Below are 27,459 nucleotides of genomic sequence, written 5' to 3' on the forward strand. Positions count from 1 at the left end.
TCTGAACTCTGCAGTAGTTTCGAAGTGCTCCTTGATGTCGCCACAGTGTGCCATCAGACGGCCGTGCAAGAGTGCCAGTCATTTCTGAAAATTGGTGAACAGAAATGACATTGAAATAACATAAACACAATACCACATCCAAGGCGGCGTCGCCAACGCTTGACTTACCACGAAGGGCCCCCAGCTTGCAAACCACGGTGCCGTGTACCGGGGACCCACGCTAGAGACAACCATTCGCGGCAACCGCCACCTGCCAAAGAGAACCGCTTCTCTCTCCTCTGCCACCACCAAGGCTTGCTGCCAGGTGTAATTGCTTGCGCTACTCCCTTAACTATTATGATGATGGTTGTGGCGATAACAAAAGCTTGCGAGCACCACGCCACCTATCGCTCAGTAGTTGTGACCCCTAAGTGCAGCCTATGTGTGAGACACGTGTGCCACGCAGCGCAGACAACTTTACAAAGAGTGTCAATACCCTCACATCCCCTCAATCTTAATTCAAACCATTTCTCAAAAAAAAAAAAAAAAAATTAGCTACACAAACTTTAACAGAAGATGACAACAAATATCGCTAAATAATGTCTGTGCAACACGACACGGCCGCCGGTCGACACTGCTGCACTGTCTGGCTCGACGACTTCACCCAAGCGCTGGTCTCGCAACATCAACGTTGCCGTCGGCGCGAGGAACCGTCGCTCGCGTCAACACATCTTCTGGTTGCGACCAGCACTCACGAGGGTGCAGGGCTGCAGGCAGTTGCGCAGGTCCCAGGCATGTCTATCACTTAACCTCACGACCGCATTCCTGGCCAGCGGCGCTGACGATGTGCAGAAGACAGCCAGCTGCAGGTTACGTCACTCCCGCTACGTACATTCAAAACACTCAACAGAGCAATGCAGTAGGGCAAAAGGAAGGAACCTTTGGGCTCCTCGCCCACGTGGAAAGGTGGTCAGTACTGCAAGCTAATACATCGGCGGTGGCCAAGATGCCGAGCTAACATAAAAACAAAGGTAGTTTTTCTAACTCGTGCATCGCAAGATAAAAAAAAAAGTGAGGGAAGCAGGGTGCAACACCTCAACGCCATGATCCACCTAGTTGTGCCACGTGCTACAGGCGGCTGCACAGAGCCTTAGGCCTAATGAGTCGCTTGACAACAACCGGCATCCACCCAGCACCTGGCCTAGGCGCAGAAGAAGCAGCCGCAAGGAGACGTCTACTCTGTAAGGTGGCCCTACTTGCTCGCCGCACACAGCAGCTTACTAAGCGATTGGTGCCCACGGTCCCGGACGGTGTCAAGACGCCCCGGCGTTGAGCCACAAGACAAGACAACAACGACGTCCGGCTCCCTGAGCCCTAAAGATCTTGATAAAAGAAGCTATTTACAGAAAATCAGACCACCCTCGAGGCTTTCGTATTCACTAGCTTCGGGCTTGGCCTAGAATCCACATGCTATAAGCGTTGCTCACCCCAGGATGCAGACTGCATGGCTCTTGTACCAACTTAACAGCATTCTTGAGAGCCAACAACAAATCATCGCTGGTGCTACCGCTTTAACCATTATTATGATGGTGGTGGTGATAACAAACACTCGTGAGCACCACGCCACCGATTTCTCGGCAGTTGTGACACCTAAGTGCGGTCTATGTGCGAGACACGTGCACCACACAGCACAAGCAACTTTACAGGGTGTCAGCACCCCCACAGTATTTATGAGGTTTTACTGTAACAAGCTTTGAATGTGTGTATGGGGGGCGGGGACATAGGCGTGCTTGAGGTTCCTTTTCAAGGGGGGGGGGGGAGGAAGCAAAAGTTCATCATAGCGCACCCGTCCAAATTATGTCAATGTATGGGAATGAAATTTGCATCTCCCTTTCACCCCCTCTTTATTATGTCAATGTATGAGGCTAGCTTTACGCCCCCTTTCACGCCTCCCACCTCTGTCTCCCTGTGCCATATCTGCCATGTCTCTGGATTGTCTGGGGACTCCCGAATTTTGATCGTTTTTTGGTTTATACGGTTATCATGAAAATCTTCCCGAAATCGAAATTTTTGTGCTTGATCTGGCCGCATTGACAGAAAACCAGGTCAGTCCACTCCAGGCTTTTTGCGAACCCACCACATTTTATTATAAATGAGTTTAGGAGGCGTTCATCTAAAAGTACAGTAGTCTTAGTGATGCGAAACTGGAGCAAATGCGAATTCATGAAAATTGCCTAGCCAAATTCCACTGCGTTCATTGGGCCAAAATTCGAATGTTCCAAACATTTTTCTAATTGTGGCGTGTGATATGAACTTTAGTACCGAAACTGTCGAACAAAGGTCGATGGAGAGCGCGTGCTCGAAGCTTCAGAAATACTCGTGCGACCACCACATGCACTGTTTTCTACAGTTTGTGTGGTTGCCACAACTGCTGTGGACGAAACCTAGGTCATTCTTGACACAATCATGTATGGTGACGACGTTACTGACAGTACTCTGAAAGTATGCGCGCGTCCAATCCTAGACCAGTCAAAGCAACACTGCTTTCTGCGAACTTTGTGGACAAGACCACAGCAGATGCCTTCATAGCATAAAACAACTTAGTTTTGAAGGCATATGCACAGCCAACACACGTGGATTGAAAACGGAACTAGAGTTTGCCACAACCACCATGCACAAAACTGCTATCGCGGTGATACGATAGCGATCTACAAGCTCCGAGGGCACGTGGCTAACGCAGCGGTAGATTAAAGGCACTAAAGACGTAAAAAAAAGGCTAGAAGCGTTTTGGTGTTCCTGTCCAAAGAATCTAATAGCGAGCAGAGCCAAAGCTTTGCTCGCTATTAGATTCTTTAATTTTGCTATTAATTCACCGCATTGAATGCAATGCAGTGAATTCGATAGCAACAAATTGTAATCTTATACGAGGTAAGGCTGGCAGACAACTCTTTTGGATCTGGTACTGCGGAACTCCTATAAAACGCTGGTTTAAGCAAATATGGTCGCTCCAGGGAGAAGTGATCTTTTAACACAGTCTAAGAGGGAAGTGTTCTTTTCACACAGTGTCTGCGCGTTGAATGTGCACTGATGCTTGCCGAAATAGAGTGCGTGCCAGTGATCGTGACTGGGCCCATGAAATCAAAATTCACTGTTGCTACTCGAGCGAGCCCCCGTCCTTGCATTTCTTCATGGCAGTTCAAGATGGGTGGTTGCCTTTCTGTTTGAGCATTTGATGGCAGTTCTAACATACGTGGGGGGGGGGGTTATCGTATGTGCACTCCAGGCGATAGAGATGGGCCGGCTCATTTGATCTCGGCTCCAGCAGCACTCTCATGCTTTTACCCACTCGTAAATGTTATGGTGCACGGCGGCATATTATTGATTTGGACTTGTTAAGGAACATGGTGGCAATAGCGAAAACCCCCTGAGAGTGTCCATATAATTGCCATTGCAATGACAACACATTTTTTTAGCGCTAAGTTAGTGTTTAGGGTTAGCTCTGCTTTCAGTCCCCCTTTTAACGCTTTAGAGAGCTCGTGTTGCTGAACTTCCGCCGTCGGCGTCAGCACCGCTGATTGTGAGCGAAAAATCATCCGTGAGCAAAAACTCAAGAAAAAAAGCAAATAAAATAAAGAATAAAATTTTTGTTTCCATTGAGGATCGAACCCAGGCCGATCGGGTAGTAAGCAGGTGGCCACAAAGCCACGATGTTTCTTGCAGCTGCTTCGTGAGAAAATGCTTTATAAATGCTATGTAGTGGAAGGAGTCTCTTTAATGCATTTTGTTCGACAGGTGTCACAACGAAAATGAGCCCATTAGGCGATTTGTAGGTGCGTTTGGGAGGCCATCAAACTAAGTTGAAAAATGCCGGGATAGTGCAACCATCGTCGCTAAAAACATACAGGAACTTTCAAACAGCTCTAGAAATGGACAACTATGTCCATTTAACGGAAAACATATCATGCCTTTCCACAGGCGTTCATCAAGCAAACAGCAAACGCTAAATAATGTGCTGCCATCTGTGAGGCATCGTGAGTTTATGGCTTTCAAGATGGCGAGCACGCGGCGTGTATCTTGGAGGCTATGCGAATCTTTCTTTAGGTCAAAAACCTGCATGTACCATTCGCCGCGCGCACTGGTACAATCTACTGTGCGAGTGTGTGCACGCATATGTAGGTGTATAACAAAACATATTAATAAGTATGCACTTAGCGTACTAGGGCCCACCAGGAGCCTGATTTCCCTATAGCGTTGTTCAATTCTTAAAGGCAAAGCTTAAGGGTCCATCAATTCTTGTTTTATTTGTGGGTTTATTTTTTTATTTCTTTAGTGAATGTGCACATAAAAAGATCCTCTTTATAACAAATTTTTCCAGGATTTTGCCAACTTCGTTATATCCAGGTTTAACTGTATTTTTTTGTACTTGGTAAACTTTGAGCTACGACCCAATTTTCGGACCACAACCAGCATTTGCTTCTGCACCGCTGGTTGTGATCCTGCAGTTGCTGGGTGGATTCTTGGTACCGATGTAACTGAAAAACAGTGTTTTCAATTATATCATTCCCAGGAATCCACCAGTGACTGCATCATTGTCACATGGTTGCGACGGGGATTATAGCTGCAGCAAGATTTCGATAGCTCTTTCTTTGGGTGAACTTGTGCCCGGGAAATGAAAGTTTGAAGTACCAGAGCTTTACTCTCTACACTGATAGTGGCGAGAACAGTCACTGGCCGTCAAGTAATGTGATGAGTAGTAAGGTGTGCCAGCCTTTTATACCCGTGGCATCAAATAATCAAGTGTTATCGTTTGTTAGATTCAGAATTAACTATTGCTTGCATCTGGCACTATCTGATCACAAGATTCTGAACTGATGTGAAAGGTTCCCCGACACTTGGGCACATTTTACGCAAGGCAGTAGTAATATGCGTAATGGACCGGTTGCATAAAAATATAAAAAGAAATGTCACACCCACTTGTTTAGCAGGTGTGACAGGAGTACTAGATACATTTTTAGTTTTAGTGCAACCACTTTTTCAGCATTGAACTAGAAGGCAATGGTCTGTCCAGCAACTTCCCCCCTACCTACACCAATGATACGAGAGCTTCTCTGCTCTTTTCGTGCAGTGTAAATGTGAATATGTACAGTTAGGGCAAAAGTAGGCCTCGAGGTAGTGCTTCCACTCAAAGCTTTGCCGCACTCTATTTGAGAGTGCTGTTGGTGTTATAACCATTGTCTCATTGTTTCTGCAGGTATCCTGCTGACAAGTACCCGGTGTTGGCATTTGTGGGGGCTCCGGCCACCTTCCCTGTACAGCAGGAGAACCTGGCTCTACAGTCGTACCTTGTCTGGAGTGACACAGTCCTCAACAAGGCGCGCCACTTCATCCGCACTAGCCTGCGTGTGCCTTTTGTTGGCATTCACCTACGCAACGGCATTGACTGGGTCAGTCTCTCCTAGCCATATTTTGGGAAACATTTTGTTGAATGCATCATCAGTGGGCTGGTTGATTTGTCTGCCGTGGTAATTTGGGCAAGGGCCTAGTGTTTTACGCTAAGTGTGCACTCAGCAGCACATGCTGGTGGTCGCTACTGAGCTGTCATGCATCGTTTATGCGGAAAATCATTCTATATGGTGTGCTTAAAGGTCAACTCTGGCAGCGTTTTTCCCATGTCAACGTAATGATACTTCTACGTTCCTGAGACACTCCTGTCACGTGCCCATTAGTAGGAATCCTCAGCAAACTTGCACATCATTTTAAATAACCAAAGAAGCGCAACTCCGTAATTGACACCCTACTGTGCAGTACTGTCTTCATGTGACGCATAAGACGACAAAGACCGGATATTGTGCAAGGCATGCTGGCCCCGCCAGCGCAAGGTATGAAAGCTGCGAAAGCCAGACGCTCAGCTACGTGCACAAGTTCCTTGGAGCTGTCGGCACAATGACAGCTGCAATTCAGATGCACTTGGGTGCCACCTAGAAGCGCCGTTTCTTTCCGACAAACTATAACACCATTTATGTTCTACTCTAGTTGAGAACAAAACTGCCACTGGCATCACCTGACCAGGCCACTTTAGTTTGTGGCTGCCACAAAACTGCTAACACTAAGAAGTGTGCAGTCAAACTAAATCTTTTTAATACTGTTACGAGGAGAGTGTGTAGGTTTGTGGATAGTGGCATTTGACATCGCATTGTTAGGATCGGTGGAATTTAATATAAGCCAAGCACGAGTCTCCTGTCTCATGACGCCACAAATTTCAGAAAGTGTTTCGGTGCTGTGAAGTTTGGGCATGTGCACTCTTCAGATGTTGTAGTATTACCGTACTTTTCGTGTGCTGAACTGGCACTGCTAGCTAGAACACTCAACCCTTCGAAGGTCAAAGACGTATCTGTACGTCATCCGCTAACAGCCACAGGATGGTAAAAGATGTACATGTATGTCATTGCTTATATGTTTATAAGCCAAACCTTTTCTCGTTATTTTTTTTGCTTGGAATGTGCTGAAACATAGCGGGAATACATGTAAATTTTTTCTTTCATTGATGCCTTTCTGTTTTTTTTTTTTCTTACACTTTATTACAGCGGTGCACCAGCTAGTTTCGGTTTCGTCCTTTGATTGTTTCCCACTTATTGCACCCACAAAAGTGATGGCTCTCAAGCTCAGAAAAGTAACCGATTTGTTACTCTCTTGTTTATTGCTCCCCGGTCTGCAAGTACGCCTGTTTCCGTGACGGCGCGGACTGACACAAACGACACCTTTGTGGTTGCGTTTCCTGTTTTGCAGATTCACAGAAACCCCACCCGTCTCATTGGTGGTAAGGTTAATGATTATTATAACTTTTGGACTTGTTTTTGCTCCCCAGGTGCGCTTACAAGTGCAGTTCTCTTGCGCTATGGAAGTACATACTTGTTTTTCTTCCGCAAATGAGTCTAGTGGAAATTCTTTCAAATTTCTGCTTGGCTGCCAAATCAGAATCTGATATTACTAAATGTCAGCCCATCATATGAGGAGTTACTCATGAATTCAGACTAATGTTGATGAGCAAGCGACATTTCAAGAGCATGCATGGTGAGATGATACTGACTAGATTAAAAGTGACTTTTTTTCTTCCATGAATACACTTGACGACACTTCGTGCACATATTTTTGTATGTCTGTTAACTGCACAGAGACGTATGGCAACACATTATTTTTTAGAAGTAAGTCATATAGGTTTTTTGTTAGAATTTATCTTGCTGTTACTCATGAATAAACCATCAGTATGCAGTGGTGGACGAAAAGCGCCAGTTGCGCAATTTTGTTACAATTTTATATCCCTGCACTTAGGCGCGCACATTCTAGTACAGCTTGCGCCAACTGCATTCACTAGTCCACCTGTTTACAATGCATTGGACTATGACTTAAAAATATTCTTGGTCAAAACAAACAATACTAGAGCTTTTCTATGGTGGCACCAGTTCCCCTTGCTCAATTCATTCCAGGGATGCACTTTTTGTCATAGTGGACCTGACCAAACTCTCTGTGCCCCTGCGTGTGTCTCTCTTACTTGTTAGGGGACTGGTCATAACGCATAGAAAAGGGATTTTTTTCATTCGTGAGTCATTCTGTGTACTGTAATGTAGCCACCATGGCCAAACGGCAACAGCTGTCAGCACTGAATGCTGTAAATAGTGTTCTCACGCAAACGAAAACTTGTGCAGAAATTTGATATCTTGAGGAAAAAAAAGTAATGTCCTTAAGTTGCACTGCACTCCATTCCTTGGCATGCCTATCATAAAGGGAAGCCTAAATGCTCATGTAGAGTGCGCCTGGCACAATGTGGTGCAACTGCTGCTCGCGCAGGTCTAAGCGCTCATCACATGTGTTGATTGCAAAACCAATGTAGTGCGGGGGCAATCCAGCATATGTAGAAACTGAGCTTCATAGTTAACAAATAAGGAACAGGTGTTCTCACGCATCCTAAATGCTATTGGAACAGTGAATGTTGCCTTCAATTCACAAGAAAGCTCAAAGATGACACCCCAGCTTGCGAACGCGCTCATTAGTCCACTAACTCTGACTCACTAAGACTCGGATTGAGTCTAAGTATGAGCAAGTCCGGTTGAGTAATATTTTGGTGAGCTTAAATCCGAGTGAGTTTGGCTAAGCAATATTTTCATGACACTAAGTCCTAGTGAGTCCAAAGCACAAGATATATTTTGTTAGTGAGTATGAGTAAGTTTCGCTTTTTTTCGCTGACCTACTCAGTTTCAGCGTAACTATCAGCCTTACCCAGATTCATGTTTGTACTCACGTCTATGCACACATATTTCAAAGTAGTGTCTTTCACACACCATTTCAATATTTATTGATTAGAAGTGTGAATTACGTAGGAAAGGGCCTTGATGCCCCCCCCCAACAGCGATCACGAGGAAGTTATTGATAAACATATGTGCGCGCCCTTGTTGCGCGAAACAGAACTTGAAAGATGGCACCAAGCAACGACCACTGTGCGAGCTGAGGCGGCCGGAGCTGTAATGTGACACTAACTTGAGAGCGTTGTGGATCTGAATATCCAGGCAGCAGACGCAGCGAACGAAAAGTATTTTGTGCTGGCTAAAGTTAACGGGAACGAAGTAAGAGCGTACGCCGACCTTGGCAGTCAGTGTGTCACTATTCAGCGTGAGGATGCTGATCAGGTCGAGATCAAATGCACGGTGATGGAGAAGCTGCTGACCATCGGGGGCTATGGGTCAGGACGTGTGACGCCGTGTGGTGAGGCGAACGTTAACCTCACAGTCGACCAAGCAACAGCCGAAATCCTCGTGCTGATCGTGCCAAATGAATCGCAGGCGATTCCTATCATCGTGGGGCAGCCCTTCACCAAGCAACGTCAAATGACGGTCGTACGGCGATGAAACACCGTGCGTATTTTTGAAGAAAAGAAGAATCTGGACGAAAGTGACGACACACTCCAGTCCATCAATATTCCAGATCTTCCGAAGCGCCCGGCCTGGCTTTGGGCCAAAGAGTTGACAGTTGTTCCGCCAAACTACGTTGGATTTGTCAAGCCCTACTTTACGAGTAGCGAACCCGATGCCGATGTTTTCGTGGACGGCCAACCCAGGGGCCTAGAGGGGCAGGACCATTGCTTACCGTGTTGCGTCGAGAACGCAGATGCGGGAAACGAGACCTGCATTCCTGCCATGAACGTTTTGTACGAGGCACTGAATATACAAGCCATCGAGTGGGCTGTGCGGTCGGAAGTTTGCTATCTCAATGAAGGGCCGATGCAAGACGTGAAATCAAGCTGCAGTGCCACGCAACCATGTTGAACGGCGACCGCATATGTCAAAACGGGCCCAAGCGTCAGCCCGGAGCACCATGAAAAACTCAACCGACTCATCGAAGAGTATCGTGACTATTTTGCTGATGTCTTACAGATTGGCCACACCAATGCAGTGGAGAGGAAGATCAAAGTAACAACCGGAGAACGCAAAAGGTTTCGCCCATGTCATGTTTCCTTTGCGGATAGTGAGCATTCGCGAAGACCGAATGAAACAGCAGACAAGATACAGCAAGAAACGTTCGACGACTTACGAACCAGGGGATGTCGTATTGGTCAGGTGACAGCGTACAGATTGTGGCGAATCAGGGAGAAATGCAGAGGACCATATAGCATGGTCAAAACTAACCGATGGGCGATATCGCATCGAGAGGCTGTCAGTACATGGTGTGAGAGGAATGCATGCAGCAGCATCGCTCCACTGGACTGTATTAAGCTGTGTGGGCCAGGAAAAGATAGACTCTGATAGGTCGGACAGAAGATTTCGACCGGGATGGTCGGTAATTGCAGAACGGCCGAGTGTGGGCACCCTTGTTGCACAAAACGGAACTCGAAAGATGGCGCCAGGCAATGACCACTGCGCGAGCAATGACGGCCGAAGCTGTAATGTGACACCAAAGTGAACCCCCTGTGGTAAGCGCGGGTGTGCGACTGCGTTGGTGCTGAGAGCAGGCAGAAGAGGGATGGCTGTGCAACTGGAGAGATGCCGTATTCTTGTCTCTGCAGCAGTTTTCTTTACTTTACACTAAATAAACGTCATTTTGTTAAAGTAAACAATGTTTCTCTGCCAGTCTTTTCACTCGTGTCTCCCGAATCATCATCGTTTTGCACCTAACACGTATGTTGTGTTGTTAACTCTTTCAAGAAAAATGACTTTACTCGTTTAAAAGCACTCACAACTTGTGTTTGAAGGTGCTATATCAGAAGGAGCCATAGAGAACACTGATTACCAGAGATATTAGTACTATAGAGCATGGACATACTAATGGTCGAAAAAGATGATTCTATGCCAACGGATTCATGAGTCGGCTCACTCTGGCTCACTTTGACTCAGATTGAAACGTGAGTCTAAGTGTGTCTGAATGAGTAATGTTTTTGGGAGTTTGAGTCTGAGTGAGTCCGTTTAAAGAAAATTTTCGTGAGTGTGAATCGGAGTGAGTGCGGCTCAGAAAATTTTAGATGACTTTGAGTTCGTGCGAGTCATAAACGCAAAATATGTTTCGTGAGTTAGTCTGTATGAGCTCCACAAGTTTTGCTGGCCTATGCTACCAGGCCACCGTTTGTGCACAAATCGCACGTTGACTAGCATTGAGTGGCACTGCCACAGGGATTTCTCACTGTTCACAGACTACCTAACGAGAATAGCGTTGACTTTGTTAAGTCTAAACTGTAAAGTAAACTGTCAGTTAATGTAGTCGCATTAGTCTTCAGCACTTTATGATCCCTGAATGTCCTTCCTGTATCCTGTCTTAGGAATCCTGTGAACGGCAAATGAAGGGGTGCTAATTGTAGGGGGAGAGTTGCTAAAGGGGTACTGGCACAAAATTTCGCGGCCGAGATATTAGTTTGGGTCGATTGGCGTGAAAATTCGTATATCATCTGCAAAATATCAACAGTGAATATAGCTTGAAAGGTATTTTAAGAGAAGTTTGGAATTTGTGTGAGCGCTCGACTCTATCGTGCCATTGATACCCTCGAAGGGGACCCTTTGGGGACCTTTTACTTTCTCACGTCGCCACACAGAAGTCACTGAAACAAGTTATGATGACATCACAGTTGTCATTTTTTTTACCGCGTTTTTTCCCTCATTCCATAGTTCTCAGTGGCGGGTCGCAAGTTCGTGACCGTGGCGCACGCTTCGAATGTTTTGTGTTTGGCGACACTTCAGTCTCGTTTCCTATATGAAAGTAATTCTTGATGCGGATTGTGCGGTAGTGTGTCACAGTTTTGTGTACTGACGTGGGCAAGAGCTGCACACACTAGGTGGCGATAGTTGCACTTGGCGGCTCCTTGTTTTTGGAGCTCTTTCAAACTGAAACTTAAACTGGTCGATAATGAGGGGCCTGTAATTAGTTATGTCGCATACTGCAGCAAATGATGTCTTGTGTTATGACTAACGAGCCTCCAGCAACATATTGCAGCAGAAAAACGGGAGGCGAAAGTTTGTGTCAGTACCCCTTTAAGCCATTCACCTCGCCTTCACTCCCCCCCCCCCCTCCACCCCCAAAAAAACCGGTTCACCCACCGAACCAGTCGGTTGACCTTTCTCATCTGGCCTGTTCGTGTGAAGCCATGGTTATTTCCTAACTGTGTGAGTAGCATGGCGACTCGTATGAACCTCAATAGCATATTGGGGGGGGGGGGGGGAATTCGTGAAAACGGGGTGTCACCGCAGAAGCCAACGTTTCGACCAGCAGACTTATCTTCTTCAAGGCTGCCTTGAAGAAGAGGCTTTCTCGTCTTCATTTTTTTATTGACCACTGACCCCGTCGTTTTCATAGCGGTTTACTTTGTATCAGTCTTACTTTTTTAGGACTTTTGCTAATTATTTGGAAAACCAAGAATAGTAAGTGCTCCATTCAAATATCTTAAATGTTGAAGGAACATGTTGCTTGGTGCTGATGCCTCAAAAAATTATTTAACATGATAGAACATCATTCATAGTGAGTTGTGACGATTATTGATGCACTATGTTTGCAGGTAACTTCAGACAGTGTATTTTCAGTTGCAACGAGCTTTATTCGTCGCCTTTAATTGCTGACAGCCTGTTTTTCAGTTACGACTTTTTTTTTAGAATGACCCTATGGCACCTGTCATTCGCAGAAACCATTTGTGCATGTTTGCTTTGTTACGAATGCTTCACTTTAATTCACATCTCGTGCAGGGCAGTGGAGCCAGAGTGTGAAACTCTTTTGTGCTAAGACCTTGATTAAGACCTGGACGTCGGCTTTGTAGCAGCATTGCAGCAGCATTTCCAGCATGTGCATGAAGGATGTTAACCGGAAATTTAGACATATTCTGCTCCAAATGATTGTGTTGTCTGCTCCAAGTATGCTCCAAAAAACAGCTCCTCATGCTTCGATCTGAATCCGCTGCAAAGGACTTTTTCCTGCTCCAAAATTTGCTCCAAATGACAAACTGGCTGGGCCACTCAGTATATAACGACAGAAATAGTTTTTTTGTCGCTTTGTGGTCACCCCCCAAAAATTCACACAATTTTGTTCTGAAAAATTTAAATTAGCACAAAAAAAAAAAATGATCTTGGGGGGGAGGGGGGGGTCACATTTTGTGAAAAAATATCCACCCTAAAGTTAATGGGCTCTCGAACACATTTAAGGCACCTATTTTTTTTTTTTTATTTGTACCTCGCCACGGTTGTCTAGTGGGTATGGTGCTGACCGGCAGGTCGCGGGATCGAATACCGGCTGCGGCGGCTGCATTTTCGATGGAGGTGAAAATGCTGTAGGCCCATGTGCTCAGATTAGGGCGCACGTTAAAGAACCCCAGGTGGTCGAAATCTTCGGAGCCCTCCACCATGGCGTCTCTCATAATCATGTGATAGTTTTGGGGACGTTAAACCCACATATAAAATGTTTTTATTTGTGGTTTACCTAGAATGGTGACTGGAGATTAATTTAGCTGAGGTCGAACCATCGATATCAAATGATTTAGTATTTTAATGTGATTGCCACAAACGAGTGCTCAAGAAAGCACCCGCCTCTGATATATATCACCTACGGGAAAAAGCAGGCGCTAGCCAGACACGACAGAAGCTGGCGCAATGAACAAACAAGCGTCAAAAGACACCTTGCGAGCGCCTCCCTCTCTTCCTTGAAAGAGCCGCTGCCACGCCGACCAAGTCACGGATGGAATGCAGAGCAAACTCTAAGAAATATCGAGAAGGAAGGAGTGAGTGAGTCACTCTCAAGTTGCTTCACGGGGCGGGGAAATTACGAGTAGTTTCAGGAACCCAACGACTGGTGAATATAAGCAAGAAGCGGAGGGAGTTGCAACAGGAGATGAAGTGTGTGATTCCGCCAGTGGGTGAAGGCATGTCCTGCAGTGGCAACGCGTGAGTGGCCGATGGGATGCCGGTGAGCAGGTTTAGTTATTGAAGTGCGGTCAGTTGACGACGCGAGAGTTTTCAGGAAGAGATACCTTGGACACAGCAGGAGGACTACCAGTGCTCGACTTTGAGCAAGTGTTTCCTGGAAGAGAAGCATTCAAGCTTTGTTCCAAGAATTTTGGACTGAACTCGTTTGACGAACATTCTAGTTCATAAGTGTGCTTGGATAGTTAATGCATGAGATTGCATTGAAGCTCGTGTTGTTGTTCGTGTTTGTTGTTTTTAATATTTCGGAGTACCGTGTGAGTTGTATGATACAGTAAACCCTCGTTACAAGAAGTTGCATTATTTGAGTTATCGCTTTTATCGAAGTGTCATGCAGACCCAACCACTGCATGTATTTTAGACAGGATTACTCGAAGCATGTCGATAGCTTGTTCCACTATGAGCGAAGTAACAAGTTACGAATCCGTACTCACGGGGGCGCTAAGAGAGGGTGGAGGTCTGTAACATACAGTGGAACACTGAAATTCAAGTTTGCAACCACACTTTTTACTGTAATTGCAAAAAACAAAAGTGAAATAACACGCCTAATCATTGAAGCTGACAATATCTCATGTCTCAGAGACAAATGTCTCATTCTGCCATCCGTCTCTTTATCAGCCCAATAAATTGCATATCTCACTAATAAGACACATATATGTTAGTTTCATGTTTGCTTGGCTTCTTAATGTGCAATGAGTGTTAGTGGTTGCTATAAATAAGGTCACATTTCTCACCAATAAACTGTTGTTAGTGGCGCTTTGTCTGTCTACCTGTGTTTCTTCTGTGTCTCATCTTTTGTGCGCATCACTCTCCATCAGATGATTCACCAACAAGGTCTAGTTGAAACTGTTTTGGGCTACCAATGTCGCTGACTGAGTACCTAGTGAAGTGGGACCATGCATTTTATCCTGGAATCAGTGTTGAGATTAGTTATGGAATTTTTCTATGAAAGGGATGCTTGATGCAGTGTGGTGGGTGAATGCACTCACTTGCCCCACGCCTTTACCATAAGAGTCAAGTGCTCTCCCTTGCAAAACAACAAAATTACTGGCTGTGCCATTGCATGCGCACCATTTTACACTCCATAGCCCATGTGAGACTGGTGGAAATTAGGCCCTATAAATATTCCAACCCTTTGAATACTTCAATGATTGTTACTATATTTGCTAACCCCCCTTGAAAACGCACAAGTTCAGTGAAAAATGGAGGCTTGAAGAGATGTAAAATCCTCGATTGATTGATATGTGGCGTTTAACATCTCAAAACCACTATATGATTATTAGAGACGCTGTAGTGGGGAACTCCGGAAATTTCCACCACGTGAGGTTCTTAACGTGCACCCAAATCTGAGCACACGGAAGTGTACAATCCTTGAACAGGGAGCAAATGTTGTTGTAGCCAATGTTTCAACTAGTAGCATTGCCTTCCTTAAGGAAGCTAATAGTTGCTGCCTTGCATTTTACAGCGAAAGCTGTTTTTATGAGATCACAACTCGTGTCACGTGCGGTGCCGTATAGTTGTCCACTACTGCCGCCGCCTGTGTCCGCAACCACTATAGCATGAAGTAAAAAAAGAAAACCTGGTTCCAAGGACACAGTGGGGCTCAAACCTTGGTCCACTGTGTGCCAGCCCAGTATTCTGCCACTGAGCCATGCCGGGGCTTGGGACTTGTTCGCAAACTTGCCTTAGGTAGCTTTGATGTCAGGAAAAGAATAGTGTGGATATGAGTAATAAAGTGTTTTAGAAGAGCAAAAGAACAAGCACACGTCACACAATTCGAATATTGAACGAGTGGGTCGTTCAATGCTCCAACCCATTACAAAAGCTTGTTTTCGTTCCCATATTAACTGTGGCACATATCCACTTCAGCCATTATTCCTTGTTGTCAGCCACCGCATGAATAAATGGCACAAAGTTCCTTGCAAGTGTTTAGCGGATACCACGCTTTTCAGAAGAGTGACGAATAATAGCATCGAGAATGCCGGCCTACTACCCAGAAATTATATATAATGCCGTAGTTGGTACCCAGCAAGTGTGCATGCTTGGAGCAGTTACCCAATGAGTGATTTGAAAAGGCCCTGAAAGACCACTCTTGTACCTTTCGCTGTAACTGTGCTGCGCCTTCCGCACAGGCCTGGAGTTTTTTGGCTTCCCCAAGGCAGCAAGAAGTTTTGTCTGACATTGTTGCGTTTCCCAAAGCAGCAACAAGTTGCCTAAGATAGATTTACCTTCATGAAACGACAAAACATCTAGAGAGAAACAGACACACACAGCACTGAACTTACAACTGATCATTACTTCGAACGCAAGGCCTTTTTCATGGCACGCATTAAAGCAGCACTTTTTGGTGCTAGTAAGTCTATCTTAATCATGAATCAACACGCCAAAGCAGCAGTGTTTACAAGTTGCTGCCTTGAAAGAGACAAGACCATTGCTAACAGCTTGTCAGCTAATGGTTAAAAAACTGAACAGTTTGTGAACCAGCTTTTTTTTTTGCATTTAATTCCAGGTTGCAACAAGGCGTGTTGCGAGTGATAGAACTTGTCACCTAACTGATATCACGATTTCATCCACCTTTTGCTTAACTACAGGGCATTTTTTTCTACTTCAGCATTGCACATTGCGCAACCATAGGAAAAGTGCTGACATTGCACTGGTTGCCTGCGCTCGCTTTGCAGGTACGTGCCTGTGAACACTTGGAGTCAAGTCCCCTGCTTTTCTCAGCACCTCAATGCATAGGCTACATGGGAGAGCAAGGCCCATTGCCCCCACTAGCCTGCCTTCCCACACCCGATGTTGTCACACAGCAGGTACGATTGCTTTATTGAGCATCACTCTAAGGCCTCTTGTGAAGGTCCTCCATGTCCTGCTCCACAAGGTGTGCATTTCTCATCTTAATGTGTACTTTTCAAGTTGGTGCATTTTAGCATGTCACGATATGCTGCCAAAGTTTTTCGGTCATACCAGTTGCGGGCTGCTTTTTGAGGCCAAAAGTTGCTAAGAAAGGATTGATTTTTTTTGGGGGGGGGGGGGGGGGGGGAATGTTATGCTTGGATTATGCCAATATTTATGTGTAACCTGACTGGTTTTCATGCATCCTGGACTTGCAGATCTAAAACTCCGGAAAAAAAAATTTCTCGTTTTTGTCTTTTTCAAAAGATCATATACCATAATAATTCACTTACACAAAAACTCATCTCGGCACTTTCATATGTATCATCGCATCTTGATCGTCAGTATAAAGTTTTCATTCCTTTTTGCCGCAATAATCTTTTTCTGACTCATTTTTACCAAAAACGAGCGTGGAGTGGAACCGCCTTTCCCCCTCCATTGCCTGCATTGGGACGCTTCATCATGCAAGGCTGCACTAACCGACTTTGTCTTCAGTAGGCTTGTGCAATTAGTAAATGTTAGGTTCGAAACGAATAGTGATTTTTGTTGAATAATTTCTAATCGAATTCGAATAGACTATATGATGTATAAATAAAAGTGGGCATATTTATCATGACCTCACTAACCTGCACAATATTTTTTAAAATTGAAAGAAGGCCTCTATGCAAGTGCGTTCTTTTCTTTCTAAATCAAAAGACGTCCAAACAACTTCGAGAAGTAGCAGAATTTGACTTTCAGTTGGATGCAAGTGATAACCTGTAAAATATGTAGCATTATATTCATTACAGTTAGAGTGTATAAGACAGCAAAGCAAGCTTTTAAGCTTAAAAAATATGATCAATCAATTTGAGGATCATATGTTCACTTAAAGGGCTTTTCAACAGCTTTTCAAGTAACCATGGAATGGATTCACTAAAGAAACTTATTGCCTCATGAATTAACTGCTGCAAAAACTTTTAGAATCTGACCAGTATGAGTGGAGTTTCATGATTTGTCACATGCTACAATTGCATTCTCTCTGCTTGTCTCGACGAAAGCGCTTGAAGCTTAGCCAGGAGAAATCGCATTGAGAAAGAAAATACGCCACGCGCGTGGCGTGACCTTGAATATTCTTCTTCTTCTTGTTTTTTTTGAAAATGTACGTGGGTTTCAGTGCGATCGCGGATGCACTCGTGGGCAAGTTGCGGCCACCCGCGGCGGCCCCAATAACGACCAAGCGCCAAATGCTCAAATCAGCCAACAGCTGGTGCAATGGTTGTGACGAGCGATTTTTGACATAGTGGCGTCATTTGCCGAGAGAAGAGAGCAAGTTTTATCTGACTGAGAATTTATTGTGAATTCCAGGTCGCGTACTGCACTATAATACTAAGCTCACATATTCTCGGTAGTCGAGACTACCGATCGGCAGCGTTTGCTGGCCATGATTAATCAGTGTTGCAGGGCACATAGCTCGGCATACTCACTCATGAGTACACTCACTCACACTCATTTATACTCACTTGAACCTGGTGAGTGTGAGTATGAGTGAGTACTGATGAGTATGAGTAGGAGTGAGTAGAACGTGAGTGAGTACTCATGAGTATGAGTAAGAGTAAGTATGGACGTAAATGAGTACTTTCAGTGTGAGTAGAAGTGAGTATGAACGTGAGTGGGTGCTCATGAGTGTGAGTAGGAGTGAGTATGAACGTGAGTGACTACTCTGAGTGTGAGTATAAGTGAGTATGAATGTGAGTGAGTACTCTGAGCTTGAGTAGAATTGAGTATGAACGTGAGTGAGTATTGTGAGTGTGAGTAAGAGTGAGTATGAATGTGAGTAAGTACTTTGAGTGTGAGTATGAGTGAGTATGAAGGGGAGTTAGTACTCATTAGTGTGAGTAGATGTGAATTTGAATGTGAGTGAGTACTCATCAGTGTGAATGTGAGTGAGTATTCATCAGTGTCAGTAGGAGTGAGTATGAACGTGAGTGAGTACTCTGAGTGTGACAAGGAGAGAGTATGAACGTGAGTGAGTACTCATGAGTGTGAGCAGAAATGAGTTTGAACATGAGTGAGTACTGATGAGTGTGAGTATTCGTTAGTATGAACATGAGTGAGTATTCATGAGTGTGATTAGGAGTGAGTGAGAGCTCATGAATGTGAGTAGGAGTAAGTACAAACATGGATGAGTACTCAGGAGTGTTAGTAGGCTTGACTGCGAAGGTGAGTGAGTTGCTGTGAGTGTGAGTAACAATGAGTAGGAACATGAGTGAGTTACTATGAGTGTGATGTTGTAGGCCCATCTGCTCAGATTTGGGTGCACGTTAAAGAACCCCAGGTGGTCGAAATTTCCGGAGCCTTCCACTACTGCGTTTCTCATAATCATATGGTGGTTTTGGGACGTTAAACCCCACATATAAATCATTACTATGAGTGTGAGTCTTCGTGGGTGAGTACTCATGAATGTCAGTAGTCGTGACTATGAACGTAAGTTAGTACTCATGAGTGTGAATGGTCGCAAGTGCGAACGTGAGTTACAATGAGTGTGAGTAGCCGGGAGTGTGAACGTGAGTGAGTTACCATGAGTGTGACTAATCGTAAGTGTGAACGTGAGTAATGATGAGTGTGAGTGGACGTGAGTGTGAACGTGAGTGAGTACTCATGAGTGAGTGGACTTGGCTGTGAATGTGAGTACTGGTGACTGTGAGAGGACGAGAGTATCAACGTGAGTGAGTGCAAAGGCTGGAAATATTGTGGTGAGTGAGTGAGTAGCCCTTGAAGTGCTGACCTATGCTGGTGAACACAGATGACGGTGAGTATAGGCTTGAGTATATAAACGCAAATCAGCACTTATGAGGCTTAGTTGTGAGAATAGACGTAACTGTGTGCTCATGGGCATGAGTAGGTATGGTAATTAGACATGACACACGACTATGAAAGTTAGTAAATACTCATCAGTCATGAGTGTGAGTAGACGTATGAACGTAATAAGCATTTAGTGCAAGTAGACATGAGTATGAACTTGAGACCTCCGAAGTCAAATAATGTGATTGCACAATTAATGGTAAGGTAATTAATGTGACTTGAATAGGGCCTATGTATCGCCTGAACGTTGTTGACAATGCTTCGAGGTTGCGTGAGCTCCCCCTTAGACCTTTCGAAGTGTAAGACGTTGAAGCGTAATCAGGGTGGCTTGATTGATTTGATTGATTGATTGATATGTGGGGTTTAACGTCCCAAAACCACCATATGATTATGAGAGACGCCGTAGTGGAGGGCTCCGGAAATTTTGACCACCTGGGGTTCTTTAACGTGCACCCAAATCTGAGTACACGGGCCCGTAATCAGGGTGGCGAAAAAAAACACGCGTGACTTGCCGAGTAGAGTGCCTCGAATCCTCGACGCATTTTTTCGCCTCAGCGTGCGCATCACATCGAGGCACCCTATTGCCGAGGAAACTGCGGCGCCGTCTACTGAATTAAAACCTGCCTGCCTTCCCTCTCTTTTCTCCCACCTCCCTTTCCGGCGGAAAACGCGTTCGCAGCCTGTCTGCGCCTGCGCGGCTTGCGTACGCTCTGGCTTTCTGCTGCCATGCTGGCACTGTCGGCTTCGAAATCTGTTGAAGAAAAATGATGTGCAGGAAGGAGTTCGCAGCACTCACGCTCACGAGCCCCCACCGGATCCCGCGGCACTCAAGCGTTCATTTGATGGTTGGAAAGTTTTGTGTGCTGGGACACACGTTAGGTAGCAAGTGGTTCTACATCTATTTCAAGCTATTCAATTGACTCATGCGCTAGCTTTTCGCAAGTACTGTTAAAAATATTGAAATATTCATTTTCAGCAAGTGCGATAACAATTTCCGTGCTGCCTATAATTACAGAAAAAAGAGTGACATAGAGAGAAAGAGCTCAGTTTCGGCATTATTTTAACAAAACACATCCAAATAACTCACCGAGGTATTCGACAGAGTAAAATGCGAAGTGCGAAAAGATCTTGTGCGATTTTAAATTAAGCAGTCAAGGTATGATTGCTTATATACACGTGTGTCAGCATAGCCAACTATAAAGTGCGACTGCGATGTACGTGTCAAATGCTGCACAAGACATGGCAGAAATCTGCATGAAGTTTCCATTTATTTATGGCCATCATGGATAAATGATAACGTGGTGATCGCTGGAGGCGTTAGACTTGTGACTTGATCTGTTGTGTTTCCTACTCACTGAAAGCAGCCATGAAGAATGAAGTGTGTAGAACAGGACGTAACAATTTGGCGAAAAATTGAAACTGTAGCAATAGTTTTAAAAATATTTTACTCTAGGAACTTTATTTAGACACAATAAAAAGACAAAACAAAACAACAAACAGACATTGCAAGTAACTATGTATTGTCGTGAGGCATGACTCATATACCGGGTGACACACAACCTGAAAATTGTAGTTTTGGAACATGCCAACTGGTAACAAATTTGCAGGACACGTTTATATGGGCTTGTTTTGGATAACAAAGGAGGCTTGTTGAGGCTCCTTACCAACCGTTTTTCTTCCTCTGCCGTGTTTTCCAACCAAGGAAAGTGTAGTGCCTGGTTGACAGGGCGAACGGCTCTTTGTGGCTTTCCCCGCGCAAGTTACCAGACAGCAGACCATGGCGTACACAACGCGGACTTACTACAACCTTAAAACAGCTCCCTTGTTAAAAGTGAATTTATCTGTTTTAGCAATATATGCCTTTCGTTCCGCCATTCTGCCACCCCCTCCCTCATCACGCTTTAGAGCCCTTCGGATATCATCACTTTATGTACGCTATAGAATCACTGTGCATACCATGCACGATCCACGTTCACTCACTCTGTTCCATTACTAATCATTTTCACTGGTATAGCGCACCACGACAAGGACACACACAAAGGAGAGATGCACACACACACAGCGCTAACTTGCAACTAATGTTTTATTTGCGATCACACACGCTGTTTATACAACGGTAGACCGATAAAACCTGGATAATGTCACGTCAAGAATACAGCACAGCCCATGCACGTGTCATCACCGATAGCGACAATCTACACTAGCCCGTCACTGCTGCACGTGCCTTAGCAAAGTCCATTACTAAGCAGAAAGTCACCACAGATGCAGACAAACCCCCAAAACATCAACCACAATCGAGGGTAATAACGTGCATGGCGGCGGCCCTGGCACCACGCACCGCCATTATTGCATAATTGCATAATCAAAGTTCTTTACTTTCCCTGCTAGGCATGTTCATTTTATTCAATTTCCCACATACTTACTATGCCCTACTAAGTTTTCACCTGGAGCTATATCACCTATAATAATAAAATCATTATATTTATTTAGTACGTCGATCTGTTCTCCACACGGTCTATATTTTTTCCACGTTTGCGCGAGTGGACGCATGCTGCACCATGATTATTGACGCAAAATTTATTAAAGGTTAGACAAAACCGCATGTAAAAGTGGCTTATTATGCCTTCAACCGTGCGGACAATGTGCAATAAGCGCCCAATCACCCTTGATAATTTACTCTGTCGTTCACATAACGCGGGCTAGTACAAAAACACACATAACGCAACTCTGTAATTACCGTTTCATTCGGCTGTCCACGATAACCCTGTGTATGCACACTGCCAATGAACGTTAACCGCATCCGAAGATCCATAAATAAGGCCCCCTGCAATCGTCAGTGCCGGCACGGAGCCAACGAAGTCTCCGCGTGAGCGCGACCCACAGAGGAAGGAAAACATCTCCGAAGATGCGCACAATTTCTCGAATGCAAAACTGCTGCACGCAATGCATTCCATCTGAAGGCGAGGCAGAGAGGGGAGGCGCCGTCTCGATGGTCACGTCGGGCCACAGAACACCTACCAGTGGCCGGGCGGCCGGGGTGGTCGCGGCGCCGACGTGGCGGCAAGGCCCCGGTGCCCGTCTGCCCCGATAGTGCAGTCAGAAGAGGCTAGGGGCAGTGGAACGAATGAAGCGGCCGAGCCAGATGGCATGGCAACGTCTTGGGTTCTGGCGGGTAAACATAGCGGGGGCGGTGTAGTATACTGAAGCTGTTGAGAGTGTCTCTATTTCACGCGCGTGCGTCGTAGCCTACGAAAGCGCGTTTTGAGTGCTTGTAACACATTACTGAGATTCTAAACGATGTCTCAGCTTCTATGCGTCATCGCACACAAATGAATGTGCAGGTGCATCATAATTGCGCTGAGTCATTGCCTGTTTGTGGAGCCTACCGATCCATAAAGAAAGTGCAATTGTTCAACTCGATTGTTTCTTGAGTAACCTGGATACACGTAACGCTACCTCAATGTTAATATTCATCATCGGCCTGACAACGTACACTGCAGGACAAAGGCCTCTCCCATGATCCGCCACTCAACTCGGTCCTGTGCTTGCTGCTGCCATTATATACCCACGAACTTCCTAATCTCATCTGCCCACCTAACTTACTGTCTCCCCCTGACCCGTTTTCTTTCTCTGGAAATCCGGTGAGTTATGCTTAATGACCAGTTAGTATCCTGTCTACGCGCTACATGCCCGGCCCATGTCCATTTCTTCTTCTTGATTTTCACTATGATATCCTTAACCCCAGTGTGTTCCCTCGTCCACTCTGCTCTCTTTTGACTCTTAAGGTTACAGCTACTATTTTCTTTTCCATGGCTCTCTGCGTCATCCTCAGTTTAAGCTGAACCCTCTTTGTAAGCCTCCAGGTTTCTGCTCAGTAGGTAAGTACCGGCAAGATGCAGCTGTTATATACCTTCGTCTTGAGGGGATAGTGACAATCTACCAGCCATGAGCTGAGAATGCTTGCCGAATCTTCTCCACCCCACTCTTATTCTTCTAGTTACTTCAGTCTCGTGGCTCGGCTCCGCAGGTACTTCCTGTCCTAAGTAGACGCATATACCTTTTCCAACTTCAAGTACACTGCCACCTATCTCAAAGCGCTGTTTTCTTTCGAGGTTTTTGTTCATTACTTTCGTTTTTTGCCGGTCATTTTGTAGATTCCAAGAGAAGAAAAGCGGGAAAAGGGGAGACAAAGTTTGGTGGGAAGGTGAGATTAGGAAGTTTGCGGGTATGAAGTGGCAACAGCAAGCAAAGGACCGAGTTGACTGGCGGAACAGGGGAGAGGCCTTTGTCCTGCTGTGATGATGATGAATATGTGAATGTAAAAGTACCTGAGTGAGTGCGCCTGAGTATGGGTAAGCGTAAGTATGAAGGTGAATTCTTATGCGAGTGCGGAGGTGAGTGAGGGCCTAGGATCTTTAGCAGTCGTGAGTATGGAGGTGAGGAGTAGCAGTCGTGAGTATGAAGGTGAGGAGTAACTATGAGTTTGAATTGAGGTGCACGAAAAATTGAAGTACAAAAAGGAGACACCTAGACACGGCGCGCTGTCTTGAGGTGTCTTTCTTTCGTACTTCAATTTTTCACGCACTTCAGTTAAAATGAATTACCAACTCGCCCAGCAGTTCGTGTTTCTCTAAGAGTGTGAGTAGTCGTGAGTATGAACGTGAACCAAGAACAATAAGTGTGTGTAGGCGTGAGTATGAACGTGAGTGAGTACTCACAAGTGTGAGTAGTCGTGAGTATGAAATGAGTGAGTACTCATCAGTGTGAGTAGTCGTGAGTATGAACGTGAGTGAGGGGCTAGAGTGTGAGTTTGCGTAAGTTTGAACGTGAGTGAGTACTCATGAGTGTGAGTAGGAGTGAGTATGAATGTGAGTGAGTACTCTAAGCGTGAGTATAAGTGAGTATGAACGTGAGTGAGTACTTATGAGTATGAGTAAGAGTGAGTATGAACGCGAATGAGTACTTTCAGTGTGAGTAGAAGTGAGTTTGAATGTGAGTGAGTACTCATGAGTGTGAGCAGGAGTGAGTATGAACGTGAGTGAGTACTCATGAGTGTGAGTAGGAGTGAGTATGAACGTGAGTGAGTAGTTTGAGTGTGAGAAGGAGTGAGTAGGAACGTGAGTGAGTAGGAGTGAGTGTGAGTAGGCGTGAGTATGAACGTGAGGGCCTATGAGTGGGAGTAGACGTGAGTGTGAACGTGAGTGAGGGTGAAGGCTGAAAAACTTGTGGTGAGTGAGTGTGAGTGAGTAGTCTTTCAAAATGCCTACCTATGGCAGGGCCTCTTTAAATTTGAAGTGGAGCTTCACGGCAGATTTTTTTTGAGAGGTGCTTTCACAGTTTGACACTACACTGCAGTGAAACCACTCTTAAAGGCAGTTACATGGGGACTAATGTAGATCTATTCGTTCATACAGAATACTTCCAATTATTCGATAACTTAAATTTGAATTGAAGTGAATTCAAATACTATACTATTCGTTCGAATATTTGAGGCATTCGACTAGGCACAAGCCTAGTCTTCAGCCTATAATGGCGTAGTTTGTTTAAAATTGTATATTCATTTATTTATTGTATTTATATATTGTATTGTTTGCATTTGTTTTTGCATAACCCACTTCCCTCTGTAACGCATACCGGATTTTTCGGATGACCACCGAATTTGGACCAGTTGTTACGTTTGTACAGTTGTTAGGAAAATCTCCCGCAAATCAAAATTTCTGTGTGTTATTTGGCCGCATTGAAAAAAAAGCAGCCCAATTGGATCCAGACTTTTTGTGAACCCATCACACTTTATTGTAAATGAATTTAAGAGGCGTTCATCTTAAACGTGCACTACAACCAGCAGATGTGAATTTGTGAAGTTCCCCAGCCAAATTTCACTATGCTTCGAAGGCCGAAATTCGGATGCGCTGAGCACGTTCCATCGTGGTGGCTGGTCGTATGAACTATAGTACTGAAGTCGTTGAAAGGTTAAGAGCAGCGTGCTCGAAGCATCGAAAAGATGCACCAGCGAGCGCACACACTGTCAGAACTGTGGTTGTAGTTTGCCACAACCGCTGTGAACGAAACCACTGTGGCTCTTGACACGACCATGTGTGGCAACGACGTGTTTGGCAGAACTTCGAAAGTGCATGCGCGCCTAATGCTCGACCAGTCAAAGGGACATTGCTTTCCACAAATGCTGTGGACAAAACTGCGACAAATGCAGCCGTAGATAGAAAAAAAAAAAAAAGACTTGGTTTCGAGGGCACGTGCAGAACCAGTGCATGTGGATTGAAAACGAAGCTAAACTATTGTTTTTCGCAACCGCTCCGTGTGGAACCACGGTCACGGCTCACAATCATCAATAGCGACTACTAGCTTAGGGCATCCAGCTAACACAGTGGTATATTAAAGGCACTAAAGACGTAGTAAAGACTAGGAATGTTTTGGTGTTCCTGTCCAAAGAATCTAGTAAAATTTCTGTCGAGCTATGTACTTCGCTATACTTTGGCATTCAGTTGTCTTCAAGTGAAGCTTCGACCCGTGGTTTCCCGGCAGCTGGCTGCGCCGTCCAATCTGTTTACGTGTGTGTTGGGGAGACATACGCGAGTTCTTTTGACTGAAATATATTTTCCTAGTTGTTTTGATGACGTGAAATTTCGGGAGGTGCGAATGTTTGCACACCGCCTTTGAGACTAACAGTTTTTGTTGTGGTTTGGAAACCCTACACTCGTGAGGTTGGCCACACCAAGCCATTATAAGACCACAACGCCAATGTTTACGCCCCCGCCTCCCATTTTTTTCGCCATGTTTTTTTCTCGGTGTTAATGAAAAGAGAAGGAGGGGGAAAATAAATCGGTGTGACCCCTCTTATCCTTGTTGCTGAAATTTCCCGGATTCAGAATCCATGAATTTTGCAGGTATAGTAACGCTTTTATGTGCTGTGAGGATAAAATAAACGAAAATAATGAAATTCTAGATCATTGTTTAGCCATATCGCCCTATAGTATTTCATGAGCAATATTAGGTGTTACCCCGTTTCTTTTTTCCATAACCCTAGAATCTTTGGGGAAGCTTTGCTCTGCTTAGGCAAACCCAAGTTTCATTTGAATTTATGGTAATAAGGGCTGCAGCGCGAGCACGAAGGTGCTAGAAGAAATAGACGAAAGCTCGTGTTGTCCTCTTTGCTTTTCTTGCCTCGCCTTTCGTCTGTTTCTTCTAGCACCTTCGTGCTCGTGCTGCAGCCCTTATTACCAAGTTTCGTAATTTTTGTCTTGATGAAAAGCTGAGTGTTCACGGAGTGCAGTAGGGTGCCAAACGCTACCTTAAGAGCCTCTATTTTTTGAAAGGGTGAAATATGAAAATTGCTGTTTCTCAGTCTTCACATGAGAGTTTTGAAACTTTATACTGTTGTTCTAGAAAAGCTAGAGCCATGAAATTGCTCTTGTCCACCTCGACGGAAGAGTAGCTACGGTGCTCGGCTGCTGACCTGAAGGTGGCGGGTTCGATGCCGGCCGTGGCGGTGACATTTCAATGGAGGCGAATTGGTAGAGGCTCGTGTATACTATGCGATGTCAGTGCAGGTTAAAAAACACCAGAGGGTTGAGGTTTCCGGAGCTCTCGACAACGGCGTCTCTCATAATCATCTCTTAACTTTGGGATGTAAAGCCCCAGATATTATTAAATAAACTTATTCTTGTTGCACTCTTTGAAATCTGTGAAATCTGTATAATCCAGTGACATTTCATTTATTTTGACTGTGATTTAACGAAGCACTTGTGAATAAATAATTAAAAAATTGATGGTATGATGTCTAAAAAGCTGAGCTCAGAAGTGATATGAAAACGTGATAGTACTTAATCATCATTCTTCATCCTAACTTAAACAATAAAGCGCTTTGTGTAAAGTAAATTGAAAAAGGAGGAGTATCCCTGTTTATGTAACGCACGTGATCTCTTGAGGTTGTAACTAGCTTTACTTGTTTCAGAAGGCATGTGGTCACTATAGACTAATTTAGGTGAGGGGGTATCTTGCTGATCAATTAGAGCAGTAAAATGGATACCAAGGGTTATGAAATGGGACGGAAGAGGGCTTGGTGCATACACATGTGTCCTCATTATTTCAGATGCCGTGTTTGGAATGAGCGCAGTGTCACTCGCTGGACAAAACACTCGTTTCTCTTGCGACAGGTGGTGCGTGTTGTCCGAGCTCTGCGAGCACGCTCCGTTTTTGTGGCCACAGACAGTGACGCTATGCTTGACCGGCTAAACCAGGCTCTTGAGCCTCTGCAGGTGAGTCAGTCAAAAATCCTATGATGGGGCTTACA

At 45.0% G+C, this 27,459-nt stretch overlaps 1 protein-coding gene across 4 annotated transcripts in view; it reads left to right on the forward strand.

Annotated features, from left to right (window-relative positions):
• The window catches only part of O-fut1 (O-fucosyltransferase 1), a 113,425-nt gene that overhangs the window by 69,382 nt on the left and 16,584 nt on the right, over positions 1-27,459 (forward strand). For all 4 annotated transcript variants that reach the window (XM_075880768.1, XM_075880771.1, XM_075880770.1 and 1 more), the window contains 3 exons: positions 5,231-5,423; positions 16,097-16,228; positions 27,323-27,424. In XM_075880768.1, the coding sequence (XP_075736883.1) occupies positions 5,231-5,423; positions 16,097-16,228; positions 27,323-27,424 (427 nt within the window). The remainder of the gene's footprint in view (positions 1-5,230; positions 5,424-16,096; positions 16,229-27,322; positions 27,425-27,459) is intronic.

The sequence above is a fragment of the Rhipicephalus microplus genome, chromosome X, assembly GCF_043290135.1.
Source record: "Rhipicephalus microplus isolate Deutch F79 chromosome X, USDA_Rmic, whole genome shotgun sequence".
NCBI classification, from domain to species: domain Eukaryota; kingdom Metazoa; phylum Arthropoda; class Arachnida; order Ixodida; family Ixodidae; genus Rhipicephalus; species Rhipicephalus microplus.